Genomic DNA, 15,646 nt, shown 5'->3' on the forward strand with positions numbered 1-15,646 from the left:
GCTGCCTATCTGAGCCAGAAAGGGCTTTTGCCTTTGGGGGTGTCAGGTAGCAGGTACTTCTTTCTGCTCAGGTTGCAGGGAGCATGAGAGCCCCCAGGACAGTTGCTTCCTGTGGCTCAGGGCCCAGTGAGAGAACAGCTTCCATCTCATCCTGCCTTCAAAACTTCAGCGCTCCCAGCCCCAAAACCCTCTTGACGCAGGGAAGGTGAGCCCAGAAATTGTGGTTTAGCACAGGGGGGCTCTTGGCTTCACCCAGGAAATAATTCAAGGGCGAGTCGGTGGTATTAGACAGCAACTTTTATTGAAGCAGCCGTGCACAGCAGCAGCAGAGGTACTGCTCCTTATGCAGCAGGGATACCCCATAGGCAGTGAGCCCAGAGTAGCAGCTCAGAGGCAGTTCTGCACACATATTTATACCCACTTGTAATTATATGCAAATTAAGGAGCAGGTTATTTAGAAATTTCTAGAAAAGGGGTGGTAATTTTCAGGTCATTGTCATGGAAAGGGGCAGTAATTTCTAGGTGTTACCATGAGAACCACAAACTCACTTGGCACCAGTGGGTGTGTCTTATGGACCAGTACTTTTGCCTGTTTCAACCAGTCTGAAATCTGGTCTAGAGTTCAAGCCCTGCCTCAGGAATCAGGTCCCCCTCCTATCTCAGTCTGGTCACAGCCCTAACTAGGCAGATGATCCCAATGCCAGCCCAAAGCCCGGCAGTCAGGCCCTCCTGTGATCTGCCTGGGGCACCCAGGAAGGGGATGGGGCATGCTGGGGAGGGACCATGGTGTGTGGGGCCAGCAGTCAGGCCCTGTAGGTTGAAGTCCTAACCCCAGTTCCTGTGAATGTGACCTCATATGGAAATAGCGTCTTTGCAGATGATCAAGTTAAGATTAAATCATCAGGGCCAGCCTTCATCCACTATTATTGTGATTTTTAAAAGGGGAAATTTGGACACAGAAATGCACACAGGGAAAAAGCCCTGTATAGACTGAAGCTTTGGCCAGGCTTGGTGGCTCATGCCTGTAATCCCAACACTTTGGGAGGCAGAGGCAGGCGGGTCACTTGATATCAGGAGTTTGAGAACAGCCTGGCCAACATAGAGAAATGCTGTCTCTACTAAAAATACAAAAACTAGCCAGGCATGGTAGCAGGTGCCTGTAATTCCAGCCACTCCAGAGGCTGAGGAAGGAGAATCGCTTGAAGGTGGAGGTGGAGGTGGAGGTTGCAGTGAGCCGAGATTGTGCCATTGCACTCCAGCCTGGGTGACAAGAACAAAACTCTGTCTCAAAAACAAAACAAAACAAAAAGATTACAGCTTTGGTGTCACAAGCCAAGAAACTAACAGAACCTGAAGAAAGGCCTGAAACTAATCCTTCCCTAGTGCCTTCAGAGGGAGCATGGCCCTGCTGAGACAGAGTAGAAATGGGACTTGGCCCACCCCCACTAACGTGTTGTTCCATACGTGCCTGCTGACCACTAGAACTTGCAGCACCAGACTCGCTAACCAGACCTTGCCAACTGTCTGAAAAAAAAATAAGGTAAGTAGCATCATGCCATAAGTCTTAGTCAGGGGAGTTGACTCTATCACCTGCTTGTGCACAAGGCCAGGAGAATTACCCTGGCCTTATGATAATACTAAAGTCCTCACCCAGGGAGGGGCTTATCTGCCATTTTCTGATCACACAACGTATGTGTTAGCATGCATCTGAGCACCCTTCACTCCATCCCATACATGTAATGACACTCACCTACCTCATAAATTATGCATGTCACCCTCCTTAAGACACCACAATGCATTCCCCTTGGGGAGCCAGCCAAGAATCCTTCCTCCTGCACTGTCTCTCTTCTGCCCAACCTTTCAGGCCATAAGACTCAATAAAGCCTTGTCTGGGAAACCTGCTTGGCCTCGTATCAACTTCTGTTTCATGGGAGCCTAAGAACATGTGGTCGGGAATACTGCCAACATCTTTGTTTCCAACTTCTGGACTTCAGAACTGTGAGATAACAATCTCTGTGGTTCTAAGATACCCACTTTGTGGCACTTTGTTACGGCAGCCCTAGGAAACAAATGCAGGCATGTTCTGCTGCAACTGCCACTCTCTCCAGACCACAGCTCCTCACCAAGCCCACCCTCTGAGAGGCTGAGGACAGAAGCAGGACCCTTCACAGACCACCATCACTGCTGGATGGTCCCTTCCAGGCCTGACTGTCTAGGAGCTCCAGCCTCAGTTCTCACTTTCCTGGAGCAAGTGGGAGGATGAGGACAAGGAGGAATGAGGGTGCTGGCCTCCCAGGAACTGTCCCTGAGCCTCCACCCTGCTGTCCCGAAACTGCCCTGAACCTCCACCCTGCTGTCCCCAGAACTGTCATTGAGCCTCCACTGTGCTGTCTCTAGAGCCCAGAAAGCCCAGGGCTGGACAAACCCCACCCCTCACCCCTCCTCTGGCCCCTCCTCCCAGCTATCAACACTTTGGAATAGCCATCAAGCTCGTTTTAATCTCTAGAAAGGTGCCTCAGGAAGACACAGAGAGGTCACACCAGGTGGTCATGGTGCCTTACCTGTGTCCACTGGGCCCAGGCTGGCCCTTTAAGGGTATGAGGGCAGAACAGCTGAGAGACCACACCCCTCTTCTCAGAGAGGCCAGGGATAAAGAAAAGGAACAGTGGAAGGAGGAACCTGTGGCCAGGATGCTGAGGGTAGAGGCTCCTCCCCACAGGCACTGAGCAGAGGGGTTGAAGGGGAGCCTCCAGCCTCCATCCAGACAGGACCTCTGACCACTGCTAGGGGCCCCTTCTCAGGAGGTCCAGTCCCAGACAAGGGCTCCAGAGACCTCAGTTCATTTTCCCAAAATGGACATGATGCGTCTGGCGAGTCAGGGACCTAGAATGTCCAGGACCGAGCCTTGCTGAGGACTGAAGGGAGCAACATGCCCTGGAGGTTCTCATGCAGCCCAGGCCTCTGGCAGTGGCCAGCCAGCACCCAGGCAACTCCTTGCTGGGTCTCCAGGCCCTGATGGTCACAGGAAAGGCCACAAGCCAGGGCTGGGATGGGCCCAGGGCTCTGCGTGTTCCCTGGGAGGGCTGAGAGGTGCCATCCCCCATAGCAGCCCAAAGCACAGTAGTCACTGCTGCTGCTGCTGCTGCCCTCTGAGTCTGGAGGAGCTGACCCGGTGGGGGACGTGGGGGCCCAGTCCTCCTGTGGCAGATAGGCAAGGGTCTGTGCCCTCCACCCCATACACCCTGCTGGCAGCACATTCTCTGAGCTCCGGTTCCCTGGAAGCCTGGTCCCAGTGCCCTCCTCTTCCTCCTCCAGGGCCACAGATTTCCAAGGATGCACTGGGCCACAGGTGAGCAGTGCGACGGCCTCCTGGATGCAGGGCTCCGAGGCTCCTTGTGGGGTGCCAGCACAGTCCTGGCTCAGCAGCACACCGGCCCTGTGGGCCCCCATCCAAGTCTGGAACAGAGCACGGGAGGAGGGAAGGGCTCAGGCAGCATGTTCAGAACTCATCTGGGGAGCAGCTGCCTCCTTTCTGGCAAGCCTAGTCTCCCTCCTCCTCCAGAAAGCCCTCCTGAGGTTTCCCTGGGAGGGCTGAGAGGTGCCATTCCCCATAGCAGCCCAAAGTACACCCAGAGGCCAAGCATCACCTGTATCTTGAACATTCTGTCTTTCCTCCATGTGCCAGCCCAACCTCAATGTGGGACCCTGAGTCTCTTCAGGCCCCTCACTGCTCCCCCAGCACAGGGCCTGGTTCTCACAGCAGCTTGAACCAAGGTACAGATGGTGACATCTGCCCAGGACAGAGCCAACTCCTGACAGCATGTGCCTCAGCGCCTTTCAGCAGCTACAGAGACTGGGCACTCCCACCTGACATGCGCACACACACACATACACACATGAGTCGCTGTCAAGAACGGTGACTTTCAAAGCACTGGGCTACAGCCAGCAGATCTGGATCCTTCTGTAGGGCCACAGGAGGCTCCCGCCTCCAAAAAGAAGCTATTCCCTTGGTGTGACCAGGAGCCTCCATCCCATTCACCACACACACCACACCCTCCATCACTGCACTGCTCCCTGGAGACCAACCTACAGCACCAGATCTCCACCTGAGGGTCTAAATAACCTCTGGCAGGTGCCCTGATTCTCTAGGGAAGGGCTGGTGCCTGCAACACGATGACAGTCCCAGGGACAATCACAATGTGTGCCCTGCTCAGCCTTGTCCTCGGCTGCCCAGGCTCTTGACACCTAACACCTTGGGGAACGGGGGAGAATCTGCCAAGAGCGAGGTGCCCGGTTTGTGGTTCAAATTGACTATTTGGGCAAAAATCTTGAAAACTAGGCTCCTCGCTGAGAGAGAAAAGGATTTTCCTGCATAGTAAGTTGGAGACGCAGTGTGGAGGGGACATCCTTGCCACACAGGGCCCAGGGATACCCTAGGGCACAGGGAGGGAAGATCCTGGAGAAGAGGGGTCAACTTGGCCCAGACCCCAGGGAGGGGCCCTCACTGCCTCTCTTGTCCTTTGCCCAAAGTGAGGAGTCTGAGTGGAAAAACTAGAGACCACTCACTGGAGCCCTCTCTCTCCTCCTCCTCCCACCCAGGGGGCATGAACCGCCAGCCCAGCAGGGAGGGGAGGGCCTGATGCAACCCCCAAGTTGCTCACTGGTCCCTGGGCTGTGGGAGTCCAACAGGGCCACAGAGGGGGAAGTGCAGAGCCCACTCCTCAGCTGTGGTGTCAGCATGCGATCCGGGGGGACTAAGGGACCAGGCAGAGCAGGAACCCAGAAGCAGTGAGAGCCCCAAGGGCAGCCCACACACCACAGACCCTTCCCCACGGCCACAGGACAGACACATTCACAGAAGGAGGAGGTGAGGCACATGGTGGGTGCAGACAGCTGCAAACCAGAGGGGACAGAGATAAGTCATGAGAAATTTGCATTTTTTCCATCGACAATGGGACTGGAGATATGAGAACAAAAAGAAATCAGCAATGGAAAATAAAGCTAGTTTTTCCCCATTTGAGACATGCGTATAATAAAGCTAGTTTTTCCCCATTTGAGACACGCGTATAAACTGAAATTCACTGAATATACAGACAAGGCTCCAAGCACTGACCAGCCTCCCATACTGGCCGCCAACCCTCATGAAAGCCAACATCTTGGGCAGGCCAGAGCTCTGGGCAACCCCTGCCCCCCACACCCTGCCGTGGTCTCTGCACACACCTGGAAGTTCCCATTGTGCACACTGTAGAGGGGCCGGAAGAACGCCGCTGGAGAGGGCACGTTCTGGTAGAAGATTCTCTTCACCCTGAGGCCAAGAGAGGCCAGTCAGAGGCCTATGGCGACCCAGGGGGCCTGAGGTGGCCTGAGGTCACTGCAGAGGCTGAGCTTCCTTCCATCAACAGGAGGCCCGCCCACCTCGTCCCTGCCACTGCCTCTCTCTGGTCTCATCACATTCCAACCCACTCTCAGGGTAGGACCCAACTGGGCCGCCTTACTTAATGGTCTCACAGAACTGATTTCTACTGAGGCAGGCATCCTTTACAGCGTGAGCTGCTATGGTGGGTTCAGAACGGGGAGTTACCAGCCGGGTCCTCAGCCCGCAGAGGGAGCCAGCACCTCCAGGAACCCCGTCTTTGCCATCAGCAGAAGGTCTGTGGCTCCCACTCCACCCAGTGTCTCCCTGAGCACCAGACTTGCTGCCAAGGATCCACTGACCCTTCCACAAGGATGTCACCTGGGGCCCCAACCCAACAGGTGCAAATAGACCTCCCCAACCTCCCCGCAAGGGTGTCCCCCATTTCCCCACCTCAGGGGTCACCACTCGTATCTCATCCACCCACATGTCCCCTCTGTTTCTCCTCCTAAAACCCCGCAATTCCTTCAAATTTGCTCTGTCTCCGCTTCTTTCACTAACTCATGCCGAATCATCTCCCCGTGGGCACCCCACAGGCCCACATTGGCCTCCAGCAGGTCCCGCCTGTCCCCTTGTCCCAGCAATCTATTCCTCAACACATAAACTAGGTCGTATCACACAGTTTCACACTTTCCTTTGCTCCAAGGAGAAGCCAAGCACCCTCCCGCTTAGCCCCACCCAACACCCTCTCCCCACACCCTCTTCCTCACATCTGCTGCCCGACATGGCCCCTGCGCCCCTTCTTGTAACCTGACAGGCGGTGCATGAGGCATGACGGTTTATTTAAAGAGAGTCCTTGTCCATCTTTTTCTCTAAGGCATATGCCAGGGTGAGAACAGGGTCCTGAGCACACCAGATGCCCCAACTGTCCTTTTGTAGACTGTGTGAACAGATGAACAAACCAAGCTCCTCCAGAGGCAGAAGACTACGATCCAGGCTCTTGATCTCAGTGACTCTGGGTCTGGTCGGGACCACACTGCCCTTGTCTTCGGCCTCTGTCACAGATCCCCCTTCCCTTCTCTCCCCTGGCAACTTGTGAACCCTCTTCTGGCCCAGGGTGGAGACTTGAAAAGCCCACCCCATCCAGGACCGGACAGTGGAGAGGGGAGGGGAGGAACCAGACAAGGGTGGCCCTTGAATCCCCACCAACCACACACTCACACAGGCACACAGTGACACATCTGCACACACACACTAACACATGTACACTATTACCCACTCACACATGTACACACAAACACACACACCCACCCACACACACATCAGCTACCTACCTGGGTGAAAGCTTGAACAGGAGGTAAGTCAGGCCAATCAGCAGGAGGAAGACGGACACAGCGACAAGGGTGTTGTCTGGCTGCCCCCAGGGTGGGATCAGAGGGCCTGTGGGCAGGAAGGGCCCAGGGCTGTGAGCAGCCTCAGTGCCAGGAGGCTCCCCACAAACCTATATGGCAAGGGTGCGCCCTTTAGTGCCCTGGGCTACAGTGGAAGGTTTGTGATGGGCCTTGGAGGTTTGTGTCACCTGCTGAAGGACCTTGTGTGAGTCATGCTCCTGGGCCTCACTCTTCCCATCTGCCACACTAACGGGGTCGTCTCAGCACTGCAGTGTGCAAGGGTCAGCCCTGCCATCCCTAACGACACTGAGGTCATGTCCAGCCTCCAGGCAGGAGCACCAACCCTGGTGTGCAGCCCTGCCACCCTCACTCCTAACAGGAGCCACTAACTACGGGTTCCCAGGAAGCCCCGGAGTTGGCAGGTGTTTGTTTCTGCCGTATAGACCTCAGACCTTCTGAGGAAGGGGATCCACTGGGGTATGGCTGCCTCGGGGAGGGGCTTCCAGGAGTGTGAAAGGGTGCAGGGAGTGAGGTGAACAGGGGAGAAGACGCCCAGCCCAGACTCTGGAAGTGCCTCAGCCACAGCAGCGCCCACCTTGTCTCTGGGGAGCCTGGAAGCACACAGGCTGGCTCCACTCGCTCCACTGGCTTGTGTAACGCTCCTCCTCTGCCACGTCATCCTCCAGTGTGGCCATCTGAACACGCAGCCTGGCCTCATGGATAAAGCCAGGGTGCAACTCAAAGGCTTCAAGTACGAGCCAGGTCACCCCGACAATGTGATCCCTGTGCTGGGCCCGCTGTGGGGGTGGGGGCAGTTAGGTGCTGAAGGTGGGGCTGGGTGCCTCAGCCCTCGAGAATACACACATGCATTATATGCTCATATAACACACACATGAACACACCTGTGTTAACACACAGGCACACTCACCACATTCACGTGCACACACACACAGAGAAGGCACACTCACACTCACACACAGATACAGCTGCGTTGGCCCACAAATACACATATGCACACACAGGCGAACATGTCTACAGGCACACTTTCACACTCCTCACACTTGCATGCACACTCATATACACAAGTGTGGGCACAGAAGCAACTCACCACACTCACATACACACTCATACACATAAACTTACATATAAACACATAAACAAAGGCACAAAAACATGTGAGTGTGCACACTTACATGTGTGCACACATAAACACATACATGCACACTCACACTTATGGGCACATACAGAGACACAGGCACACCGCTCTAGTTCCTCCCCTCCTCATCACTGCAAGTTGACATCTCCCTATGTAGAGTGGGGGGTCTGCCCTGGACTGCTGTTCCCAGGAGAGAGGCCCTCAGGGAAAGCCAGCCAAAGTGTTACCTCCCAGGCCTCTTCCTGCTTCTTGAAGGCCAACTCATAGCTGAGAAGTGTGGTCATTGGCTCCAAGGCAGGACTGATGCTCCAGGTCAGGATGCAGTGGCCAGAGCTGATGTTGCTCTGCAAGTCAGAGGGCGGGTCCAGCTTCACTGGAACAGAGTGAATCCATGTGAGGCCGAAGCCCCATGGGTCTGGGTGTGTCAGTCAGAACACACAAGACTGGGGCCTGAAAGATTCCCAAGGGGCATGGTCAAGGCCCTCTCAGACCAGGCACCTCACTGGGAGACTGGTCAAGAAAAGCCCCAGGCAGGACAGGACAGCAATGACTTCCTCTGGCCTGTGCAGCTAGACTAGGTAGTTTCCAAATCTTGCCCACTCACTGGGCCACAGGGGTCACAGGCTGCAGGGCCCTGCTTCCAATGCCCAAGCAGCCAGGATGTTCTTGCCAAGGGGCCCCGCCCCAGACCTATAGCCGCTGCTCACCGTGTCTCCGGGGCAGGTACTCCGGGTCCACCAGGCTGACCTGTTCCCTGCCAGACACGCAGTGGTGGAAAGTGATGGTGAAATTGTCAGATGGCACGAGCACTGCCTCGGGTGGCAGCACTACGGTGCACTCACTGCCCTGCAAGATGCACTTATGTGTGCCGCCGGGAGCCTGGTTGCTGGAAAGGGCATGTGTCAGCACCACGGGGCTGCTACCCTGTCCTGGCGTAGCTGCTTCAATCCTGGGGACCTCACCCTCATCCCTGTCCAGAGCACGGGAGGAGGGAAGGGCTCAGGCAGCATGTTTAGAACTCATCCTGGGAGCAGCTGCCTCCTTTCTGGCAAGCCTAGTCTCCCTCCTTTCCCATGGAAAGCCATGTCTTTCCTCCATGTGCCAGCCCAACATCAACGTGGGACCCTAAGTCCCTTCAGGCCCCTCACCGTTCCCCCAGCATGGCCCTCCACCCTCACCTGGTGAAGAGGAGCCAGGGGCTGGAGCCCTGGCTCAGCTCTGGGGCAGACCAACGGCAATCGATCCTGAGAATGTTGTTGTTGAGGCAGGTGAAGTTTCCAGCCCTTGGCCCTGGAGACAGTGATCATTGGGAGCCCACAGTAAGTGCTTCAGAGCACAGCTGAGCTAGGGGGCTGGGGGGGCTCTGACAGCTGACACCCTAGCAGGGCAGTCACCAGTGAATGATCCCAGAATCTGTCCAGGGAAGCACTGGGAGGCCTGGGAAATGATGGGCTCTGACTCCTGGTACACAGGCAAGTCAGACCCAGAGAGGCATCAAGAAGGTGAAGGAAGGGAGACTAGGGTCGGTCTAGGGAGGTAAAGGTAGGGAGACTAGAGACTGAGGTCCAGGCTGACCCCTAGAGGACATGCCCCAGCACAGTTTGAGCCAAATCTTTCCCTAGGGACTTGACACTGGACAACCCAGTCCCCCAAACATGCCCTAGTTCTCCCCCAACCTCATACAAACACTAGTGCCCAGCCCTCACCTCGTCCTTCCCCTGTGACAGAGACTCCCAAGCAGACACAGGTGCAGACGCAGGTGCAGGCCAGGAGCCAGGTGCCCATGTCTCGCCTCAGGGCCTCACTCTCCAAGGTCCAGCCTGCAAGGGACTGGGCTGAGGGCCCTGTGCAAATCATCACTCTCTAGAGGGGTGCTCCCCATGAATTGCTCCCCAGCAGAGTGGTCAGTGGATCCCCACCTGCACTCACACTGTGTCCAGCATCCTGGCACCACTGCCCAGGCTTTACTGATAAGGAACTGTAGCTCGGAAAGGCCATTTGACCCAGCCAAAGACTCATGGCTACAGGGTGTAAGGAGCACCCTCAAACTTAGATCCTGGACTCTGACTCAGCTTGGTCTCCACATTTCCCGAGAAGACTCCTCTCTGGGATGGGCATCCTTTGCCAGCCCATCCCCCATCCCTGGGCCCGGGCCCCATCCTGCAGGGGAGTCAGGGTTGGGGGAACGGGTCACTCCCAACAACCACCACAGGTGCATTTTCTACTTTAATTTTCACAACAGCTCCACGAGGGAGAAGTGCTGTCCCGCTTCACAGGCAAGGAACTGAGTCCCAAGGAGGAGAAATGACTTGCCCGGGTCACACAGACAAACTCCATGCATTTTTTTTTTTTTTTTTGAGACGGAGTCTCCCTCTGTTGCCCAGGCAGGAGTGCAGTGGTGCAATCTTGGCTCACTGCAACCTCCGCCTCCTGGGCTCAAGGGATTCTCCTGCCTCAGCCTCCCAAGTAGCTGGGATTATAGGCATCCGCCGCCATGCCCAGCTAATTTTTTTTTTTTTTTTTTTTTTTGGTATTTTTAGTAGAGACGGGGTTTCACTATGTTGGCCAGGCTAGTCTTGAACTCCTGACTTCAAGGGATCCACCTGCCTAGGCCTCCCAAAGTGTCGGGATTATAGGCATGAGCCATCACACCCGGCCTCTGCATTCTCTCTCCCTTTTGTCTTCTTAAATAAAGACCCATCCAAGTGTTCTGCCCCAGAAAGGTGGACGAGGGTGGCAGCAGAGTATCCACGCAACAGATGGCACCTCCGGAACTCTGTCGCACCCCTGTTCCAAGGTACCTGCAAAGGAGAGCACCACCAGAAGGGCAAAGCCCCCCAATGCTGGAGTGTGAGGCCTGAGTCCCAGGATCCCTGGGGGAGCCAGAGGTGGGCCAGAGATGAGAGGCTGGGTGTCAGGAAGTGCTTGGGTGTGGGAAGGCCGCTGATGCCCTATCACCCCATTTGCAGCTCCAGATGGTACACAGATAGCCCCTAGGCAGGAAGCAGGGCCAGCCTGGTTATATAAGACTGATTACTGATAAGGAGGAGGAAAAAACCAGACATGCAAGCACACTACAGCACGCATGCCCTTAAGGAAACTGCACACCCTCAACGGGCAGCAGGCACTACTCTAACCCCACTCCTCCCTGCTACAGGTACTCATAGGACAGTCCCATGTTGAGATTGATGATCACGAAGCCTCACCCTTCCCTAGAATGGAGCATGCAGCCTGGCACCACCGGCCACAGCATGAAACACCGTGGCAAGTTCTCTGCAGCAGTGTCTGTCCCTTCTTGCAGCAGTTACTGGAAAGGTGGGAACGGGGAAGACAGTCAGCCTGCTCTTGGGATATGTGAAGGCAGGGTTGGAGTGACCACCAGGGCCTGGGGAAGCCCAGGCACAACAGCCACAGTTGAGAGCTGACCCAGGCCCCAGGATGGAAGACCGTTACCCCAGCGGTGGAGAAACACCCACATCTGCGTAGAATCAGGCCAGGCCAGTTACAAGCTAACCCAAGAGCAGATGGCTTGAGAGCAGGGAGTGGGGTGGCTCCAAGCTCAGCAGGCCTCGTTTCCAGACAGGGAAGGGGGATGGTAGGGCAGGATCCACATGTGAATCCACATGTGAATCTCGGGTTGGTGAGGCTGAGAGCTTCAAAGTAGGACCGGAGAGTTGGGTACAGCGACAAGGCAGTACGGTCATCTGAGGGCAAGGTCTCTGCTTTTCCTCTGCACTGAAAACTTACATCTGTACCTGGTAAGCTGAGCAGGGCAAGGTCACCACCCTCCTACAGATGAGGAAACTGAGGCTCGGAGACCTGGGACCTGCCAAATACCTGACTCCTGACACCTCTGTTCTTGGCACATTCCCACCAGCTTCCACATAAGCCTGTGAACTTCCCGAGGGCAGTGCCTGCGAGGTGCCCCTCAGCACATGCCCCAACAGAAGGCACCACAATGCTTTATAACCCCCATCCTCGACCATAGGGCCAGGCAGTCAGGGCAGGTGCACATACCCCTACTTGCATGCTCCCTGCTCCTGGATGTCACCAGGGAGGCCTCACCACAGCTCAGACAACACCAGGTCACAGGAAGGTTGTGAGAGCAGGAGGGGAAACCAATGTGCCACCTGGGACAGAGCTGCCTCTGACACCCCCACTCCTGCTGGGGAGCCTGGCTGACATCCATGCCCAGCACAGCCTATCCCGCATTGGGTCTGTGGACATAGCCTTCAGCCCATGATCACTTTGGTCCCTTCTCAGAGCCCCACCTGTTCCATGGCCTCAGTGTCGAAGTCTGGCCCAGATGCCTACTGGGCCTTACAGCCTGGCTGCCCTGCTTCCGTGGGCCACTGTGAAGCTATGGGCTGCCCTGCAGCTGGAGCCCTGCCTCAGATCACAGGCTCTGCCACACCCACAGGAAGGTCTTTAGACAGACTCAGCCCTTCACCTTTCCTGGTCCTCATGCCCTGAACACTCACCTAACACCGGGAAGAATCTTAACCCAGAGCAGGCCACTATCACGGAGGCTGTCCAGGCAGCCCTGAGCATCTCTGTGCCTCGAAGCACACTCTTCAAGTTGCCCTCACACCAGCTACTGCGCACTTACTGTTACACAGAGACTATTACACATATATGTGCATATATTACGCATATATATGCATATATTACGCATATATATGCATATATTGCACATATATATGCATATATTGCGCGCATATATATGCATATATTACGCATCTCTCTCTCTCTCTCTCTCTCTCTCTCTCTCTCGCTCTGTTGCCCAGGCTGGAGCACAGTGGCGTGATCTCAGCTCACTGCAACCTCCGCCTCCCGAGTTCAAGTGATCCTACTGCTTCAGCCTCCCAAGTAGCTGGGATTACAAGCATGAGTCACCACGCCTGGCTAATTTTTGTATTTTTAGTAGAGGCAGGGTTTCACCATGTTCGTCAGGCTAGTCTCGTACTCCTGGCCTCAAGGGACCCACCCGCTTCAGCCTCCCAAAGTGCTGGGATGACAGGCATGAGCCAACATGTCTGGTCATATTTTGTCTTTTTTTTTTTTTTTTTTTGAGATGGAGTCTCGCTCTGTCGCCCAGGCTGGAGTGCAGTGGCCGGATCTCCGCTCACTGCAAGCTCCGCCTCCCGGGTTTACGCCATTCTCCTGCCTCAGCCTCCCCAGTAGCTGGGACTACAGGCGCCCACCACCTCGCCCGGCTAGTTTTTTGTATTTTTTAGTAGATACGGGGTTTCACCGTGTTAGCCAGGATGGTCTCGATCTCCTGACCTCATGATCTGCCCGTCTCGGCCTCCCAAAGTGCTGGGATTACAGGCGTGAGCCACCGCGCCCGGCCTATTTGTCTTTTTTTAATGGGGACAGGGAAGGGTATCCCGGTTCTTCTGGACCATTCAGGAGGCTGGCAGCTATAGAGGTGGATAGGATGGAAGTTACTATTGAAGTGGACACTTGTCCAGCAAGGTCTTCTGTCTGCTGGGGAAAGAGGAAGAAATGCAGACCTTGGTATCCCAGAAGCAGCTGGAGCCTGGGGACATGGAGGCTCTGCTAGAAAATGGGTCTGGAAATGGGAGCAGGGGCCAGCTCCCTCTCTGGACCACATGAGGACTTCCTTCAGCACAGTGGGAATCCCCAATGCTGTTGGGCACGGAGCATGTGGAGGTGCCGACAGGGGTGGGGATGGGGATGGGCAGGAGGCAGGAGGGATGGGGTCAGAAAGGCCAGCTGGAGGCAAGTACAGAGACAACAGACACCTCATCCAGAAGGTGCAGGGAAGGCAGGGTGGGAGAGAGATGGCACCAAGAGGCATTTTCCACACACTTTCAGAGAATAGGATGGGGGGGCGGTGCTGCATCCGTGAGGTAGATGTCTGTGGGAGCGCTGGGCCACAGCTCAGGAAGAAGTCAGGGCTGGACTCGGCACTGCAGAGGTGTTGTTGGGTGGACAAGGGCACAGACCCAGGGCAGAGGGGAGCAGGCGAGGGTGGGTGTGAGAAGCAGAGAGGCATGGAGGCAACCCCTGCTGCTCTGCTTCCCACTGTACCCTCTGCCAGCTTCCCTCCCCATCACAGGTATGGTCTTTCATGAGGCCTTCCCCCAGGCCCCTAGTAGGCATCCCCAGCCGGATGGAATCCCTGAGCCTGAGCAACTCTCGTTCTGCACAGCCCTGAACTGACAGGGCCCAGGGGTTGGGCAGTGGCCACGGGCCAAGGCTGGAGTAAGGGTATTGATACAGTTCCCTGGGAGTCTGGAGGTGAGATGGGAAAATGATCTCCGTGCTCTTCCTGCTGTCTTGGTGAAGAGGTACCCGCACGTTGCCTGCTCTGCCCAACATGCCCCTCCCACGGCCTTGCTGCCCCACTGCAGTTGAAGGTCATCACTGTGCGGTGTCCCTACATGAGGCTCCTTAAGGCAAGACCCTGTTTGATCATGTTGCCTCCCCTGCACCCATCTCAACTGTTTGATGCATGTTTTCCACTCCCCCCCCAGAGGCTGCCCTTGCTTCTGGATGGTGTTCATGTTGTGGGTACCCAGGAGCGGGGCTCTGGGATGCTACTTGAAGACACGCTGAGAGGATACCCACTCTTGAGACTAATCTACCTCATGTAGCTAAGCTCTGGAAAGAGGGTGAGCCCAGAACAGCATAAATCAAAGGAAGATAAAATGGGGGCCTAGACCTCAGCTCCACCCCGTGGCCCTCACAACTGAGGCCCAAGTGTGCCCATTCTCACCCAACAAAGGCACCCCCACAAAGGTCAGTTCAATCACTGAGGAAGCAGAGTTCCTCCCATAATTAGAAATTCTGCCTGACAGCCAGGCGCGGTGGCTCAAGCCTGTAATCCTAGCACTTTGGGAGGCCGAGACGGGTGGATCACGAGGTCAGGAGATCGAGACCATCCTGACTAACACGGTGAAACCCCATCTCTACTAAAAAAATACAAAAACCTAGCCGGGCGCGGTGGCGGGCGCCTGTAGTCCCAGCTACCCGGAGGCTGAGGCAGGAGAATGGCATAAACCCGGGAGGCAGAACTTGCAGTGAGCTGAGATCCGGCCACTGCACTCCAGCCTGGGCGACAGAGCGAGACTCCGTCTCACAAAAAAAAAAAAAAAAAAAAAAAAAAAGAAATTCTGCCTGACAAACTCAGTGCCCTTCCCTCCATCCGGTTGGAGTGTGGCCACACAGGCCACAGCAGAACCCATGACCCTTACAGGACTGGAAATTAGTTTGTAATCCTTGAGTTCAGCGCTGCAAATTTTGCCATCTCTAAGAGATACCCAAGGCCGGGACACCAGAGGAGGTAAAGCTAGGGTGGTGTTCTCAAACACTACGCTTCCACAGTGGCTCCCTGGACCCAGCGATGGAGGGCCACTTGTCCCTCTCTGCCTTCTGAATTTCATGCTGACTTGAGAGGTCGAGAAGCCCAAAGGACAGACTCACCTTTCCAGATGCATCTGCCCAGTCCCATCACAAGTCTGAGGCATCCCCAACCTGGAGGTGATTTGTCACCCAACTGTCTCTGGGTGCACAGCAAAGACCCTCAGCCTGATTCAGGAGATAACTGCAGCAGTTGGTGACGTGAGCCTTGCACGACAGGTTCACACAGGCCGCCCACATCTGAAACCACAAGCGCATTACAGAGCTGCTCTCCCGAACAGAGCTGAGAAGTGTCTGTCAGCACTAATCTTGTAAGTCAGGGAACTGTGAGACATGACAACCTTACAGTCCCCATGA

At 55.5% G+C, this 15,646-nt stretch overlaps 1 protein-coding gene across 4 annotated transcripts; it reads right to left on the reverse strand.

Moving 5' to 3' along the window:
* Nucleotides 1–1,198: 1,198 nt before the first annotated feature.
* On the reverse strand, nucleotides 1,199–15,608 carry IL9R (interleukin 9 receptor). Of its 4 annotated transcripts, none has more exons than XM_030934715.1 (9): nucleotides 15,353–15,608; nucleotides 9,607–9,744; nucleotides 9,079–9,190; nucleotides 8,608–8,786; nucleotides 8,128–8,273; nucleotides 7,340–7,541; nucleotides 6,688–6,793; nucleotides 5,221–5,305; nucleotides 1,199–3,456 (listed from the first exon to the last, which is right to left on the reverse strand). In XM_030934715.1, exons 1-9 carry the CDS (start codon nucleotides 15,378–15,380, stop codon nucleotides 2,884–2,886), a joined length of 1,569 nt encoding a protein of 522 aa, XP_030790575.1. In that variant the 5' UTR covers nucleotides 15,381–15,608; the 3' UTR covers nucleotides 1,199–2,883. The 4 variants fall into 4 exon arrangements, with proteins under 4 accessions (XP_030790575.1, XP_010357900.1, XP_030790576.1 ...); XM_010359598.2 differs by having other exon boundaries at nucleotides 9,607–9,720; nucleotides 15,353–15,607; XM_030934716.1 differs by having other exon boundaries at nucleotides 8,608–8,654; nucleotides 15,353–15,607.
* Between the last annotated feature and the right edge of the window lie 38 nt (nucleotides 15,609–15,646).

Source organism: Rhinopithecus roxellana, chromosome 7 (genome assembly GCF_007565055.1).
Source record: "Rhinopithecus roxellana isolate Shanxi Qingling chromosome 7, ASM756505v1, whole genome shotgun sequence".
Classification (NCBI taxonomy): Eukaryota; Metazoa; Chordata; class Mammalia; order Primates; family Cercopithecidae; genus Rhinopithecus; species Rhinopithecus roxellana.

Coding starts and splice junctions, on each gene's coding strand:
- IL9R (XM_030934715.1), bottom strand. CDS start 15,380: ATGGGACTGGGCAGATGCATCTGGAAAG. Junction 9,745..15,352: donor GGGCAGATGCATCTGGAAAG/GTGAGTCTGTCC, acceptor TGATTTGCACAG/GGCCCTCAGCCCAGTCCCTT. Junction 9,191..9,606: donor TGTCACAGGGGAAGGACGAG/GTGAGGGCTGGG, acceptor CACTGTCTCCAG/GGCCAAGGGCTGGAAACTTC.